Source organism: Acartia tonsa, chromosome 11 (genome assembly GCF_053477335.1).
Source record: "Acartia tonsa isolate MP-2025a chromosome 11, ASM5347733v1, whole genome shotgun sequence".
Taxonomy (NCBI): domain Eukaryota; kingdom Metazoa; phylum Arthropoda; class Copepoda; order Calanoida; family Acartiidae; genus Acartia; species Acartia tonsa.
Window position 1 is genome coordinate 21,641,119 of NC_137270.1, and position 16,544 is coordinate 21,657,662.

At 31.0% G+C, this 16,544-nt stretch overlaps 1 protein-coding gene across 1 annotated transcript in view; it reads left to right on the forward strand.

Annotated features, from left to right (window-relative positions):
* The window catches only part of LOC145331185 (uncharacterized), a 71,873-nt gene that overhangs the window by 12,270 nt on the left and 43,059 nt on the right, over positions 1 to 16,544 (forward strand). Inside the window, exons 8-18 of the mRNA XM_080175807.1 lie at positions 369 to 430; positions 1,028 to 1,096; positions 1,359 to 1,411; positions 1,705 to 1,795; positions 2,009 to 2,050; positions 3,271 to 3,355; positions 3,893 to 3,988; positions 4,571 to 4,630; positions 5,806 to 5,883; positions 6,348 to 6,407; positions 6,977 to 7,052. Coding sequence (XP_080031933.1) covers positions 369 to 430; positions 1,028 to 1,096; positions 1,359 to 1,411; positions 1,705 to 1,795; positions 2,009 to 2,050; positions 3,271 to 3,355; positions 3,893 to 3,988; positions 4,571 to 4,630; positions 5,806 to 5,883; positions 6,348 to 6,407; positions 6,977 to 7,052 — 772 coding nt within the window. The remainder of the gene's footprint in view (positions 1 to 368; positions 431 to 1,027; positions 1,097 to 1,358; positions 1,412 to 1,704; positions 1,796 to 2,008; positions 2,051 to 3,270; positions 3,356 to 3,892; positions 3,989 to 4,570; positions 4,631 to 5,805; positions 5,884 to 6,347; positions 6,408 to 6,976; positions 7,053 to 16,544) is intronic.

The window sequence follows — 16,544 nt, forward strand, 5'->3', positions numbered from 1 at the left end:
GGGTCTTATCGTTCTGGGCAATGAGAGTTTATTATGGATTATTGGAGCACTATGAGTTTTAAACAAATATTCCTTGGAAAACTTGAGCTTGTTTATAGACATTTATTTCCTATATTGATCTGACATGGATCTTGAAGCAATTAAGCAGGCCGTTTTGTACATGTTAAAAATTGGAAGATTTCATTAAGTAAAAGTTCGCAAACATACTTAGTAAATATTTAACACTAATCACGTTTAATTCCATCAAATACCTTTTAAATCTTCTACAGTATGTGCTAAAATGTGACAACTTATACAATTAAACGTTTGAAATCATCACTAATTCCAATATAGGAATATTATTGTATTAATTTTTAATGTTCATTTAGGAAATTCCTCAAATATCAATATTGCCCACTGCTGATTTACCTAGAATTTCATCAAATATCAGGTAAAGAAAATTTATTTCAAAAATTTATTTTGTTGGAAATGATTTATTAGGAGGGGATATTGGGATGTTTATTACACTAGTCCTCTAAGTTTTATTATTCGTTGGCTTAACGACATTCGGGACTTTTATTGAATTTGGATTGGTTAGTTAATTAAGTTGAGTGTCCAAACGTCTCAACCACTAATTGTAATCTACAGAAGGGGTAATTTTGTAAATCATCATTGGGGATATATATTAATTCATCTACTATTTTCTTATTTCTTTATATTTCTGATTTAATGAGAGTTTTATATTCTTTGACCTTATGACGTTTTTTACTATATCACATCACATCACATTGATTTTGACACAGTAAAGTAAGCCTTTAAAAATAAAGAGTAGATTAAGCAAAGATATATGTATAAAATGATTCTATCCCAGTAGGATAATTTGGTATATTTGTAACCTGCAAAGATTGACTATTGAGGACAAATATGTATACAGAAGAATGGCCTATAAAAGGTTCATAATGTTTCGGCCAAAAAAAACATTATTTACAACGATTAACCATATAATTTATAACTTTTTTAGATCGCTGTTATTACTTTTTTATTTTAGTGAAACTGTTGGAGTAGATGTTCAAGCTATTTTAGATTCGTTAACCTCCTCTGCCTCTTCTCAAATAAAGTAGGTTTTAGTTATTTATCGCATCGTTTTATAGACAGCTTTCCGCGGATATTAAAACTGTACAATTATAAGTTTAAAATATTTCCGAGATACCATTGGATATAATTCGATACAATACATGATTTTTTAGTGTGGCTGAGAACCGGTTCTTATCTAGCGGATATTAACCGGTTTGGATGCCTTGAAAAAATATTACTTCAGAACAAATTAATAAATCTAAGAAATCTTATAAAACATAATAATTAATAGTGCTAATTTTTAGGCAAAAGCCATTACTGATTGAAGAAAACCACACTCAACTTATTAAACGACCAGGTATGAATTAAGAATTTCTTAAGGGAAGACATAAGAAATTTCCAGAGTTCGGCAGCCGCGCCTTTAGACATTTGTACCTGTACCTGTGGCTGAGGTTGTTGGGTGGCTAAGGAAGCCGCGAGGCTGACAGGGGGCTTAATTGAAATTTGGATGTGGTTGAGGCTTTAAAAGCCCCACTGCTGGGATTGCTGTGGCTGCGGATGAATTTGCCGAGCCCTGGGTATTTCTGTAAGGATACAATTTCAAATTGAAAATTATCTAGCAAATTTTTTTTATATAAAATTATTTTGAAGGATCTCCAACAAAAGTGAAGGTGAAAGAAACATTATCTGAAATGTCTCCCAGTGGTTCTCTTTCTCCAAATATTCAAGTATTAAGTAACAGGTAATGTCATATAGATTTTCAGAAATTTTTACTATTCATTTTGGTATGACTTCCAAATCAATTAATGTCCTTTGGATTAGAATAGTAAAATAAAAAAATCATAATTATTTCAGTTTTGGCCTAGTGTAACAAAAGTAGTATAACTATTATGATTTTTTTTATTATTCATAGAAAATGTCTGTTAAAAGAATATAATTTTCTTTTGTGTTTTAGGGAGGAAGAAAATTCATTCTTTGATTTAAATGCTTTAATAAGGTAAATATGTCTTGTACCTTTATCTTAAATGGTTAATTAGCAAGACAGGGTTGGGGGGGGGGGGAGGGGGGGTGGGGGTCATTAGGCTGTGCTGTAAATTATACTGGTACCCGAAGTTTTATCTACAAGATCTCTCATTTGGAAGCTTTATTAAATCTTAATTGGGTTATATACTTGTTGAGTGTCCAATCTTTCTTACCAATAATTTTGATATATAAAAGGGGTTATATTATCCTTTTTAAACTTAACCCTAAAGATTCTTGTCTATATGTTCTCCAACTTTTTTAAATAATTTTTTTTCTCTCGTGATTTCCCTCTTATCGCATATAAACCACAGACTATTTTTAAAAGCGAAGCTTTTCTATAATTAGGGTCGGTCCGCCAGTCCATCCGTCCGTTACGGATAGCTTTTTTAGTTAATTTAGGCATGTTAGAATTGTCCTATCGATTTCAAACTTTACATGTTGATCCCTGTAGTAGTTAGGTACAGTTTAGAAAGCGTAGCAACTCTATAATCATTACCAGAATGTCCGTGAGTCCATTTTAAACATGATGATTTTTTACTTTTTTAACAACAAATTTGTGTGTGATCTAATTATCCGATTGATCTGATTTTTGGTATAATGATTGCTGGGACAACAAAGTACAATGTTAAAAGCGAAGCAACTTTATAATCAAGTCCTAACAATTTAAGTATGTCCATAAACATTATCCTGTATCAAGCAATTTTGCAACAAATTTACTTACAATTTACATCGAATCTTATACATTTATACTCTGATTATCCAGTTCTGACACGGTACAGGTGTTAATGTCCGTTTGTCTTACCGTTTCAGCGCTTCGCTTTTACGGATGTTGTCATCCGTGTTTTTATACAAAATTACTAATGGTTTGTCCATAGTCTATAACATTGTTTGTTGTTGATCAAAAATTTCCCTTCAGTTTCCTCTTGTCATGAAAAGGACCACAAACAAACTTTTGGAAATAAAACCTGTAATTTAGATGTCTAGATTAGATGGCTAGCTTAGATGGCCAGGTTAGGCTATGTAGTAAGAGCCCTGCAAGATTAACTATCCTGCAGGCATCTGGCCTGCAGAGTAGACCCCTGCATTAAAACAGGTAGGGGTTTACTATGGTCCATCTATATGTATTAGTGAAATCACCCTCTTTCTTAACGCAGAAAAGAAAAGAATTTGGAATTGTAAAAAAAATGATTTTAGAAATGTGACCAACAAAGATCCAGGAATAGATTTGAACAGTATGACAACTTTACCACATCTAAATCAGCACACACCAAGAGGATCTGTAAGTATTCAATATTTTTTTTAAGTAAAGCTTTTCTATAACTAGGGATGTGGTAGTTCTTTTTTTATCAACTTTAAAGGGCTACAAAAGACGAGTTATTTTATTGCCAATAGGACTTTTTGAGTTTTACATCCCCTTTGGCCCTTTTCAGGGGCTGTAGAATTTTGTTACGGGGGTGTAGAGAAGTGTAGAAAGTGTATCCAACCCCTTTTTTGCAATCTTAGTTCTTTTTCTTCGCTACTATTGGACGTAATCGTCCTGGTTTAATTGCATAGATTTTACTACTAATTTTATTACAATTTAAAATGTCAGCGACCTAATATATAATATGTATTTTCATTTTGAATTCGAACCCGATTAATATCCGCTGGAGAAGAACCTGTTCTCAGCCATACTGAAAAATAATGTATAGCATCGTAATACAGACAAATTTCCACGAATAATAAATACAAATCTTAAAGTTAATACCAGTTTTGTTAGACCATGCCTTAGTAGGTCCTTTCCTGGTTTCAATGATTTTTCATTTTAATATTCTAGGATGATCTAAAACTGAATGTTAGCTCCCGGACCAATATAGTGAATATATTTTCATTCAACATCTACCCTAGTGAAAAAGATGGGCAAAAATATAAGGTAAAACTCCTGTTCTAAAAGTCATAGGATGTCTATCTGTCTTTGTGTATGTGTCGATATATCACGCTAACCGCTGAACCGATATGATTCACCTTTACAGTGTAGCTTCTCATAGGTCCTGGGAAGGTCTATAACTATTTTGGGGAGAGGTACCACCAACCTCCAAATAGAAATCGCCCATTGAAAATATCCCTCCTCCCCTTTTTTTAAAATAAACATTGGAAGGGAGGGTCTCGCCGCCCCCCTTTCCCTCTATTTTAAAATAAACCTAGCTAGCAATGTAGTTTGATAGAAAAGAGTACATCCCTCTTAGTGCCTTGCGAACACAGAACCCTCCCTATTTTAAAAAACTGAAAATAAGGTGGAAGAACGTCCAAGCTTTTTTGGGGGATTCAAAATTTAGGGGGGGGGGGTAATCAAATGTTTTTAAAAAAGAAATTTTTGTTGTGTGGTGGGTTGACTAAACATGCTTTTACTACCTCGCACCCCTTTAGACGTCCCTGGTGTAAAAAGTGTAAATAAGAGAGGTTTTATTAAATCTTATTTTTCCTGATTCTAATGAAATGTATATTTTTTTCATAGGTAAAAGAAGTAGAATCACTTGGAACAAGTATTGATAGTGGAGCACATGTATTTATTCAGGTATTATAAACCAAGCATGTCCAAGCTTTTTTTTGGGTGGGGGGATTTACAACATTTTACCCCCCCCCCCCTGCACGTCAATGTACACAAGGTTAAAGAGTAAACAACTACAAAAATACTACTGCTTCTAAAAGGGTAATTTAAATTCAGTTTTAAAAACTTTTTGGTTCTTTATTCTATTTGAAAAAGTACATTTTATTTAATGAAATAGAAGTCTACCTTGAGTTTGAAAAAAATATTTACCAGAATATTATTATACAAACACAAAATTTTGTGAAAAAGATACCCACTTCATTTTTAAAAGCATTACTTTATTGTACATTTGTACATTTTTGGTGTAAATTTAAGTTATACTGGGGTTCTGAAAACTTTATTTTATTCATTACTGAATATGATGTCAAAATTTATATAAACCAACAGGATCATAAAGAACATTTTTATGATAATTAAATTCTATGATTTGATTTAATAATCTTACGAAATTAAATTTATATCCTTAATGTTGTTTTACTACGCGTTTAGATTATAAAGTACGTTTTTATAAATTTAACAAGGATGGCAACATCCATAAAAGCGAAGCACTGAAACGGTAGGACAAACGGACATTAACACTTGTATAGTGTCTGAACTGAATAATCAGAATATAAAAGTATAAGATTCGAAGAAAAATAAATAAATAATAAGTAAATTTGTTGAAAAACTGCTTGATACAGGATAATGTTTATGGACATACTTACATCTTTAGGGCTTGATTATAGAGTTGCTTCGCTTAAAATAATTGTTCTTTGTTGTCCCAGGAATCAATATACCAAATATCAGATCAAACGGATAATTAGATCATATAAAAATTTGTTGTTAAAAAAGTATAAAAATCAACATGTTTAAAATGGACGTACGGACATTTTAGTAATGATTATAGAGTTGTTACGCTTTCTAAATCGTACCTAACTACTACAGAAATCACCATGCAAAGTTTGAAATCGATAGGACAATTCTAACATGCTTAAATTAACGAATAAAAGCTAACTATCTCGGACGGACGTAGGGACGGACGGACGGACCGACCCTAATTATAGAAAAGCTTCGCTTTTAAAAACATCCATCTATCTATCTATCTATCTATCTATCTATCTATCTATCTATCTATCTATCTATCTATCTATCTATCTATCTAGGAAGGCACTGGTGTACCTACCCACGTAGTATCCAACTATAATTATAAAACCAAACCAACGCAGAAACCAAAACCAAAGGTAAAACATATTTATATCAATGTTATTAATATCTTTAGAAAATAGTTGAAAATATTTTAAGTTTACAGTGAATACATAAATTTTATCCAGCAAAGCTTCTCTATAAGCTCTGTAAGTTAGTAAATGTCTAAACTGAATTTAAAAACGTACTGATTAATACCTCTAGGGACGGTAGGATCAGACCTTTATAGTTGGTCCAAAAGAATTAACATCCCAAAGGAGACAACAAATCCTTTCATTGTACGATCTTTCTTTTGAAGTCCTAACTGTGGATGGTGATGAGTTACGTTTGTTTATGAGCTAAGGCATTCCCACTACTCTTACTGATAATATATCAGAAGGAGCAATGTTTAACCTCTTGTAATCATGTGGTATTGGCTGAGATTCAAACCCATCACCTCCCAAATGAACACTGGATGCTCTACGTCTTAAAAAAATACATCTTATTAAATAAATGTTTTTAGAGAGAACAGCTTCTTGGTGCAGTATTACTCTCTCAGTTGGAAGGTGGCGGTTCTGATAGGGTAAGTATTTTTTTATATTTGTATGTTTTAATTTAGTATTGTGTCTTGAAGGCTGGGCTTTACTACATTTATGCTCGCTCAGTCCGTCCATAACGGATTGCTGTAATTGTTGATTTAGCCTTGTTAACATTGTTCCATAGCTTTCAAATTGGCAAACAAAATCCTTAGGCCTATACTTTCCTTTTTATGTTAAAGTGGTATCATATAATCAGATCATAATCAGATTTCTGGAACGATGATTCCTATGGTGATTGTGATTTTTGTTTTCAATAAAGACTTAAATGTAACTTACTGAAGAAAAAAATTGGTTACAGTCCCTTTCGTTGCAACGCCTCTTAAGGGGCGTTTCATCGTATTTTCACAATAGCTCTTGATATTTTATTTCAGGTTAGGTTAGGTTAAGTTAAGTTAGGTGATTGTCCAGCATGGTTAGGTAATTAGCCCTCATGGTTAGAGCCCCCCCACAGGGGCTAGAAATAGGGGGATAGCTTCTGTGTAAATACAATGAAATGCCCCTTAAGAGGCGTTGCCAAAAAGGGACTATACACAAAAAATTTACTCTTTGTCAGGTAATTGAGGCTCTGAGTTCTAATCCAGAAATGATGATGTCATTGTTTGCTGACAATAGCCCACTGAAAGCTCCAGGTACACATTTTTAGATCCGTTTTTTTTTAAATATTTTCCCCTTTTTAAAAAAAAATATAAATACATATAATTAAAAAAATACATTTATATTATATGATAAAATTTTACCTATAATCTTAAAATTGGCTTTGATATATTAATTAGTTGATTAATTGTATTCCATGAATAAAATTAGAAAAATATTTAAGTTGTATCTCTAGTATTTTTTAAAGTATTGAGTGTATATATATATTATTTCGCAGCCGGCTGTAAAAAACACTTTCAAAGCCGAAAAAAGATAAAAATATATGTTGACAGCTTTCGACCCTTTTTTACTAAAAATATTCTCCTAAAACCCTTTTTTCTTCCAAAATTAACCCCAACCTAAAAAGCTCAGAATATATGTAATTTGGCTTCAAGTTATATTTATCAATTTAATATTTGAGATAAATAGATTAACAAAGAAAAAAATCACTAAACTTTCCATTTGAAAATCAACTTTTCTACCCTTATATTTAACAACCTTTGTTTATAGGTCCCTTTTTACTTAAAAATTTCAAACTGTGAGAAAAGCTAAAGTTTATAATAAGAATAATAAAATCAAAATCATAAAAATCTCTTGGGGCCAATAGAACTGGAATTATTCTTTTATTAATCATTTATTATCAGTATAACTGTCTATAATACGATGTGATACATTACCCAATAATGTTAAGTTAAAACTTTTTGTATTTTTGTACAAAAAGCATTTTAAGATTGTTCTATTTGCGCTAGATATGGAATTTATCATAATTTTAAAAGTGAAGCCTTTCTGTAATTAGGGTTGATCCATCTGTACGTCCGTAAGGGTTAGGTATTTTTTGTTTGGGCATGTTAGAATTGTCCTATCAATTTCAAACCTTGCATGATGATTTGTTATATAGGTACAATTTAGAAAGCATAGCAACTATATAATCGTTACCAGAAAGTCCATATATCCATTTAAAACATGCAGGTTTTTTTACTTTATTTGAAAACATTATTGTATGATATAATTATTAAAATAGATATTTGCATGGTGATTCCTGTAGTACTTAGGTACGATAGAGAAAGCGTAGCAACTCCTTAATTGTTAGCAGATTGTCTTTACGTCCATTTTAAACATGTTCATTTTTAACTTTTTTAACAACACATTTTTATGTGATATGATTATCCAACTGATCTGATTTTTGGGATTACTAGGACAACAAAGTACAATGTTATAAGCAAAGCATCTCTAAAATCAAGTAAAAAAGTAATTATGTCCTTTAACATCATAACGTATTTAAGCATTTTTTCAAAAAAAAATTACATTGTACTTTGTTATTCTAGTAATCAGTATCCCAAAATTGTTGTTGAAAAATTAAAGATCATCTCGTACTTTATTGTCCTATTAATCAGTACGGACATTCTGGTAACAATTAAGGAGTTGCTACGCTTTCTAAATCGTATCTGACCACTACAGGAATCACCATAAAATGATAGGACAATTCTAATATGCCTAAATAACAAAAAAAAGCTATATATTCCGAACGTACGGATTAACCCTAATTATAGAAATGCTTCGGATTTAAAAATAAAATAGCCTAAATCACCCCAAAACCATATTAAGCTTTCCTAAAAGGAAAACTTAATAAGTTGTTGAAATCGTAAGCTTCAGACAAAAAAAACCTGCCAAGAAATTGGTGTTAATGATATTTAGGTAAAATTGATTAGCATATTATTTCTGGATAATTGTGCTGTTATTTTGTAACTCAAACATTGATGCATTTTTTTTTACATCTATCGATACAATTAGCTTAGATCTTTTCTATGATTAGGGTTGATCTGTCCGTCCGGATAGCTTTATAATTATATGATATAATTATCCGATTGATCTGATTATTTTGAATACTGATTCCAAGGACAACAAAGTACAATATCATAAGCGAATCATCTCTTTAATCAAGTCCTAAAAATGTAAGTATGTCCTTAAACATTATTCAGTATTTTAACAAATTTACTTACAATTTTGTGTTCACTTTTTTACACTTATATTCTGATTATTCAGTTCTGTTAGTGTTCGTTTGTCCTCCTGTTTTCAGAGCTTCGCTTTTATGGATGTGGTCATCCTTGATTGAGAAAAGTAACTTGTATAACTATATACAAAGAAAACATTGATTGAGAGTTTGCTCCTTACATTTGGTTTTGGATATTATTACCCCCATAGGGCCTATATGAAATATTGAAGACCAAAATTCCATACAATTTGGGGTCGTAGATTCCGATTCTGGGGTCCATTTTAATCTAGCTGACCTCCATCATGACGGAGGTAATAATAAAGTGAGAGAAAAATATACTTTTTTTTCTGATAGATTGCAGGTTCTTACGTATAAATTGATATATAAAGATAGTGAGATAGAGAGAAAGAAAGGGAGAGAGTAAGAGAGATAGAAAGAGGAAGAATTTAAATAATTAGTTTAAAGAGTTTTTCATGGAGTTGCTATTCATGCTTTATTTATTTTTAGTTTTATAATTTGCGATACCATAACAGAGAGAAAGAGAGATAAAGAGAACGTTAGAGAGAGAGAACGACAAAAGGAGAAAGAAAGAGAGAGCGTAAGAGAGAAAGAAAGAGAGGGAGAGAGAGAGTGAGAGATAAAGAGAGAAATAGAGAGAGAAAGAGAGAGATAGGCAGAGAGAAAGAAAAGGAAAGGGAGAAAAAAAAGGACAGAGAGAGAGATAGAAAGAGAGAGAAAAAGTGAGAGAGAGATAGAAAGAGAGATAAAAAGTGAGAGAGATAAAGATAGTATGTTAGATAGAAAAAGAGAAAGGGATAGAGAAAAAATCCATTTTCTAAGAAAGAGAAAACATACAAAAAAGATCAAATAAAAAGATTAAGCTTTTGGGGATCTAAGGGGCGAATAACCAATGGCGAATAAATTGATGTACATCCCCAATGATGATAAACAAAATTACTTCTTCTTAGATTATCCTGTTAATTTGATTTTTTGAATAATGATGTTTATGACAACTAAGTATGATATCATAGGCGAGGCAACTCTATAATTAAGTCCTAAAATCGAATTTAAGACCTAAATAAAGTATCCTGTATTTATGCAATTTTGGAATAAAATTAAGGACAATTTTGCCAAGTACAGCTACCGTCGTGGAAATTTATGCTTTGAGATTTCTAATATGAAATATACATAAAGAAAAACATTTTTCTGAAAAAACTGTTTTTTTTAGCTTCAAAAATAAGAAAATTACAGCCGTTTCAATTTTTGAAGTAAAAAAAGACATCAAATCAAAGGTTGTTAAATAAAAGGGTGATGGAGGCGAAATTTAATAATGACCCACGGAAATTCATTATCAAACAAGGGACTTGCACAACAATTTTTAGCCCTCTAGCTCTAATAGAAACTGAGATAATACCCTCCCCTTCTCCCCCAACTGATAAAGGTGCGGCAAAGGGCCCGACTGTTAATAGTTAAAACACTATAACAAATTCAAATTCTTTAAATTGAATTAAGATAAAAACTGGCTTAATACGCAGAACATTATCATTGAGTTGACAAACAGACAAGGAGTCAAAGAGCAGATATTCAGTTCTTATAAAAATAAAAAAATTAAGAGATACAATATGCAAAAAAACAAGTAAATCACGAAACTTCAAAAACTAACGTTTTGAAACATGAACGACTGACAGACAGACAAAACAATGAATAGATATTAGATGTTCATATGCCATAGAAATCTTCACTTTAAATTTTAGTGGTCTATCTTCAATAGCAGCCAAGAAAATCACATTTCACCTATAAAGTTAAGGAATGACTGACTGACGAACTGACAGACAAAGTATAAAGAACCTGGATCTATATACCCAGCCATTCTTGTTGACAATCTATAGATATGCAATTTTAAAAGTTTATATTTACTTAATAGCTTTAATAAAAGTGTTCGTGGCTTGGCTTACATAATATTGACAATTATGTTTACATGAAAACAATCTGGATCGATGGTAATTTAATTCCAAATGTCTGTCTGTCCATCAGACACAAAGTGGGGGAAAAGTGATTTTCTCAGGTCCTATTCAAGATACACGATTGAAACTTTTTGTCAACATTCCTATCATTAAGGGTGCTTTTTATTAGTTTTTTTGCTATTATAAAGTTGTTCGGTTTAAAATCTAAAAATTTAGATTTTGATTGATATATAAGCATTTTACTCTAAAGAGAATCTTTTCTTTATACGAGTTGCTTTTCCAAATAGAAACAATGTACTGTAAATCTTTTTTCTTAGACCTTTTTCTAAATTAATATTGAAATTTTTAGATTTTTCTTATACAAAATAGAAGAGTTACCTTAATTTTTCTGGCATAAAATTTTTTACATAAAGCATTTTTTGAAACTATGTACCTATCATAGAGGCCGCATTTTTAGAGATAATGAAAAACACCTTTTAAAAATTTGATGTACCTTTTTACGATAACAAGGACATTTAATCATTTTTTCTGTATTCCTTCTGGTTGTGTCAGAAAAACGGAAAACGCAGTTTTTTCTGAATCACCATGTACATGTTAGAATTATCCTATCGATTTCAAACTTTGCATGATGTGATGATTCTTATGACAGATAGGTAACATTTATAAAGCGTAGCAACTCTATATAATCGTTACCAGAAAGTCCATACGTCAATTTAAAACATCCCGATTTTTTAACATTTGACAACATTTTTTGTATGATATGATTATCCTATTCATCTGAGTTTTGAAATAATGATTCTTAGGAAAGCCATTCAAAGTATTATGAGCGAGGCAACTCTATAATTAAATCCTAAAAATGAAAGAATGTCCTTTCACTTTTGCAAGTTATGGACAATTTCGTTTGACTTAGAAATTAATGATCTGCTTATTAAGTTCTGACACTTAACAAGAGTCACTGTTCGTTTGTCCTTCCTTCTGATTTGAGAGCTTTGCTTTTATAGATGTTGTCATCCTTGTTTAATTATTATTTAAGATTTTGACTTATATCTGAGGACTATATTAGCAACCTAAAATGACGACAAAATTCATATGTCACAATATACACGTATTCTATATCCATGCCTGTAGCACATAGGCATAATAGCAACTATATGATATCTGCTAGTTTTTACCTATTTAAATACTTAATTATAGACCCAAAGACAATTTTGAATAATGCTAAAACAAGGATTCTAAGGGATAAGACAATGGAGTAAATTGATGTGCAACGTAATTATATATGAAGAAATTCACAATAGTTTTTAAACCAGCGAATGAGCGACTATCAAAAGATTAAGAATTTTTCAATAAATATACATTCCAAATCATTATGAATAAGATTTCCCTGTGACGGCATATAAAAATTATTGATTTAAAAGTTTGGACAGTAATAGTAATTGAAACCAACCAAACAGAATTTATAACAGTACCTAAAGCTTTTGTGCCAACGAATAAGATTACTTGGTTAAAAAACTTTCAGTACAAGTGCAATTTTTTGCCGAATGTCTCCTCCATCCCTCCCTATGTCACTTTACTATTTTTGTTCTATTCCCGTCATTGTATTGAGCTCTGTATTTATGGCTTTTATCATCCTTGTTTCTTAATATATTTTCATTCTTTGGACTTATGTAAAACTTTCCCGTAAAGGAGAACCATAACGGCTCAGTGGTTAGCAATATCCTTATGTACAGACCGACAAACAGGCAAACAGACAGACAGACTAACAGATAGACAAACAGACAAACATCTTGTTACTTTATTGTAAGTAAGGCCCTACATTCTATCAAAAAAAATTTCTTTCTTTCACTTAATAATTATCTCCTTCTCTCTTTCTTTTCATCTCCTTTTATCTCTTTCTTTCACTCTCTTTCTCTATCTCTTTCTCTATCTTTTTCTCTATCTCATTCTCTCACTCTCTCTTTCTCTCTGTTTAGACGTTTAAGAAAGAAATAAAATAATTATAGCTTTTAATCTAACTATTAACTCTCTTTGCTTTTATGAATGTTGTCATACTTGTTTATCACTCTTTTTTTTCTCAAGGATTAAATTCTGAACGCAAAGGAGGTCTGTGTGTGTGTGTATGTGGCGAGAAACAAATAATGAAAGAAAAAGCAATGAATTAATATCACAGTTTTACTACAGAAATTAAATATATATCAATAAAATACCAAATTATCACACATTGTTTGCACTTCTTTGTATCAGGAATTATCTTCTAGTTTAGAAAGGAAGCTACCCTGTAATTACTTTAACTACTCTTTAAAAACACGCACACAGCATTGATTAAATTTTAGATTTTATGTTCATGTCCAAAAGGTGTCAAGTTTTATGATTTGTTTTCTTTTTTGAAGCACAGCTAATTAATCTAAATAGTCCAACTGCTTTTCACATGTAGACTATTGAAATTTGCTTCACTTTTAAAATCTTTCAGCTGCGCCCCTAGCATAGGTTATTGTAGATATTGACTTATTACAAGCCTCTGAAATTAAACAAAATTGCATTTTCAATAATATTTTATTTAGTTTTTAAAAATAGACGATTTGATAAGTAACAGGCATAATAATAATACATGCTGCATCATTTTAATAATTTCTATCAATTTGTTATGAATAAAAACACTGACTTAAGGAAAAAGACAATGAACGATAATTGATGTACATAATACATATCCAAAGATAAATGATTACCCAATCTTTTTACATTAAAATTATTGGTTAGCAGTTTGGACACTACTTGTTGAAATCAACAAATGGAAAACTAATAAATACCCACCAAATAAGAAAACTTGGCTATAAAACTTTGGGTAACTTACAGTCAATTGTCCCCTATCTCTCTATAAATTTGGCAATAAAATAATGTTAGCATTATCGAACTTATCTACGCTAATAATCTATAATAAGATTCACAGGGAAAGTATATTAGAATCATGAAATGGTCCCCAAAGTTTTATAACCACGTTCTATCTAATTTAGGGACTTTCATTAGGTCTTCTTCATCGGCATGTACATATTTTTAGACCAGGCTTTTAGCAGGTTTTTGACTATTTTTATATTTTTCCATATCTTTGGTGTTTATGGTACGATATTCTAAATTTTTGTAGTTAAGAATATTAAAATTGAACTTCCCCTCGTTTTTCGAAAAATATTCATGGCAGTCGGACCGCCGTTTAGCAGGTTAATGGCTATTTTTGCAATTTTTTAATTTTAAGGTTTCATGATTTTAAGTTATTGCATATTTATTTGAATATATCTCTTGTTTTTCTTTGTTATGATAACGGTTAATTTGCTCTATAACTCACATTGTCCGTCTGTTTATTTCATAATAGATTTTGTGCTTCGCTACTTATGGATGTTATCATCCATGTTAAATTTTGAATCCAAACTTTTCAACCTTATTTTTTCATCTACAGAAGGGGTTTTTAAGATTGTAATGAATGAACGTCCATATTTTTTGCATCCATATTGTCTTATCCCTAAAGATTAGATGGTTAATCAATTTCAATTATTTCAAAATAGCAAATGAATAAGGGGGTTGTATTTAAATTCAGGGAGCTAAAGGGATAAGATAAGACAACGTGAGATAAGTTGATATACATCCTCAGTAATCCCCAAATTAGTAGAAACTGTAAGTTAGAACTGTAAGTGCGCCCCCCCCCCCCCTTATTATCTCAGCTCCATTAGAGCTAGAGGGCTAAAAAAATTTCTGCAAGTCCCCTGTTTGTCAACGAATTTCCGACTATAAATAGGTCAAAGTCTAATTTCGCTTTCAAAGTGCAAAATGAGCCTTACCGCGACAATCGTATCGAAATATCAGAGAGAGAACTTTGCTAAAGAGAATATGTCAGGCTCATTAATACGCTCATTTAGACACCTTAACATCGATTCTAGCTCAATCCGTTGAGAAACGGTGAAGAAAACTTGATTTCTAGCTCAATTGGTTGAAAAGTTAGAGCACAATCTTAAATTTGTCAAAAATCAAGTTTTAAAAGGCTGTAGATAAATCTTTAGGAAGTGGGGGGTATGTTTTTTTAGTTTTTTAGTAGTTTCATTCCCCTTGAATACGAATTGCTTAAAATATGACCTGGACTAATCTAAAGCTTCCCTATAAATTTTAGATTCAAAGTTTAACAACAAACTATTAATCTTTTATTCTGTAAATATGATACATTTTAAAGTTGTCTTTCTTCTCATAGCTGGCTAATTAAAATACTAATGCGTAATAGTGTATGTATGGATCTAGTGCAGTTCACGATGAAATGTTCGATCCTAGTATCAATTGTCTTTCCAAAAATCTATGAACTTTAAAGTCCTCTAGCTGCCAAACAGCTGAACACATTATGCCTGCAAGGCCTATGAATAATCTAATACACCCAAAATCCAATAATGCACAAAAGAAAACACATAAAATGGGTTTTTAGAGGTAATCGATCACAGGACATTTTTAATTGCACCTCAACCATCTGTATTGTAATAAAATACTAATTTTTTAAAAGATTTAAACTTTTAACGTTTAGACGGAAACCTTCAATTACAAAAAAATACCTAAAAATATGAAAAAATAAAACCATTACGGTTTTAAGAAGCACAGCTTCTTTTCAAGTCTTATTTGGTGGTTAGTATATTAATCAATTGGTCTTGTTATTTATTTTATAGAATTAAAATTAAGAAGATATGATTGTTTAAAAATTTACTTATTTGTTTTAAATGCTTTGCTACTTTTGAATGTGTTCAATCTTGATGTTTAAGAGTAAAAATTAACATTAATTTTCAAATTTGATTAAAGTTTGATTATAGTTAGGAATAGATATTCAAGTATGACCTCGAAACTGATTAATATCCGCTGGATTAAAACCAGTTCTCTTTAAGAGGCGTTGTCACGAAATGTTTAATATCTTTAATATAACAAGTAAACGTTTTCTAAATATGCCTTACTTGATGACTAACAATTTACTGCTTTTTTTCTTATTTTCTTGTAATTGCTGCGCTACTTTTAGATATTGTTACTTGTTACTATAATCATATGGATTGAAATTAAAACCTTACTATTAGTATTAACCATATGAAAAGAACAATTATTAATTGAATGAACGAAAAATATACAAATAGTTTACAAGAAAGGTGAAACAAATAAGATAACAAAGTAGCAATATATTTTTTGCTTTCCCGCATTTTAGTAATTGTTCTACTTTCATTAGCGTAGCTACTCTATAGTAAGAGATTATCAATACAACCAACAGTCTACATTCATTAAGAATACATTGACTGACAGTCAAGAAACCTTAGAATTGACGCAGTCTAAATTGCCAACTTTTCGGTCTCTTACATGCTTTTTCTTTATAATAACTTCTTTTACTCAATCACTTTGTCTGTTCGTCAGTAACGCTATCTTGATAATTAGATTTACACAGCTGCTATTAAACAATTATATCACTGTGGGGCACATTTAATAATATAGCATCACTAGTATCTGAATATTTACGAGCTTTACCTTTT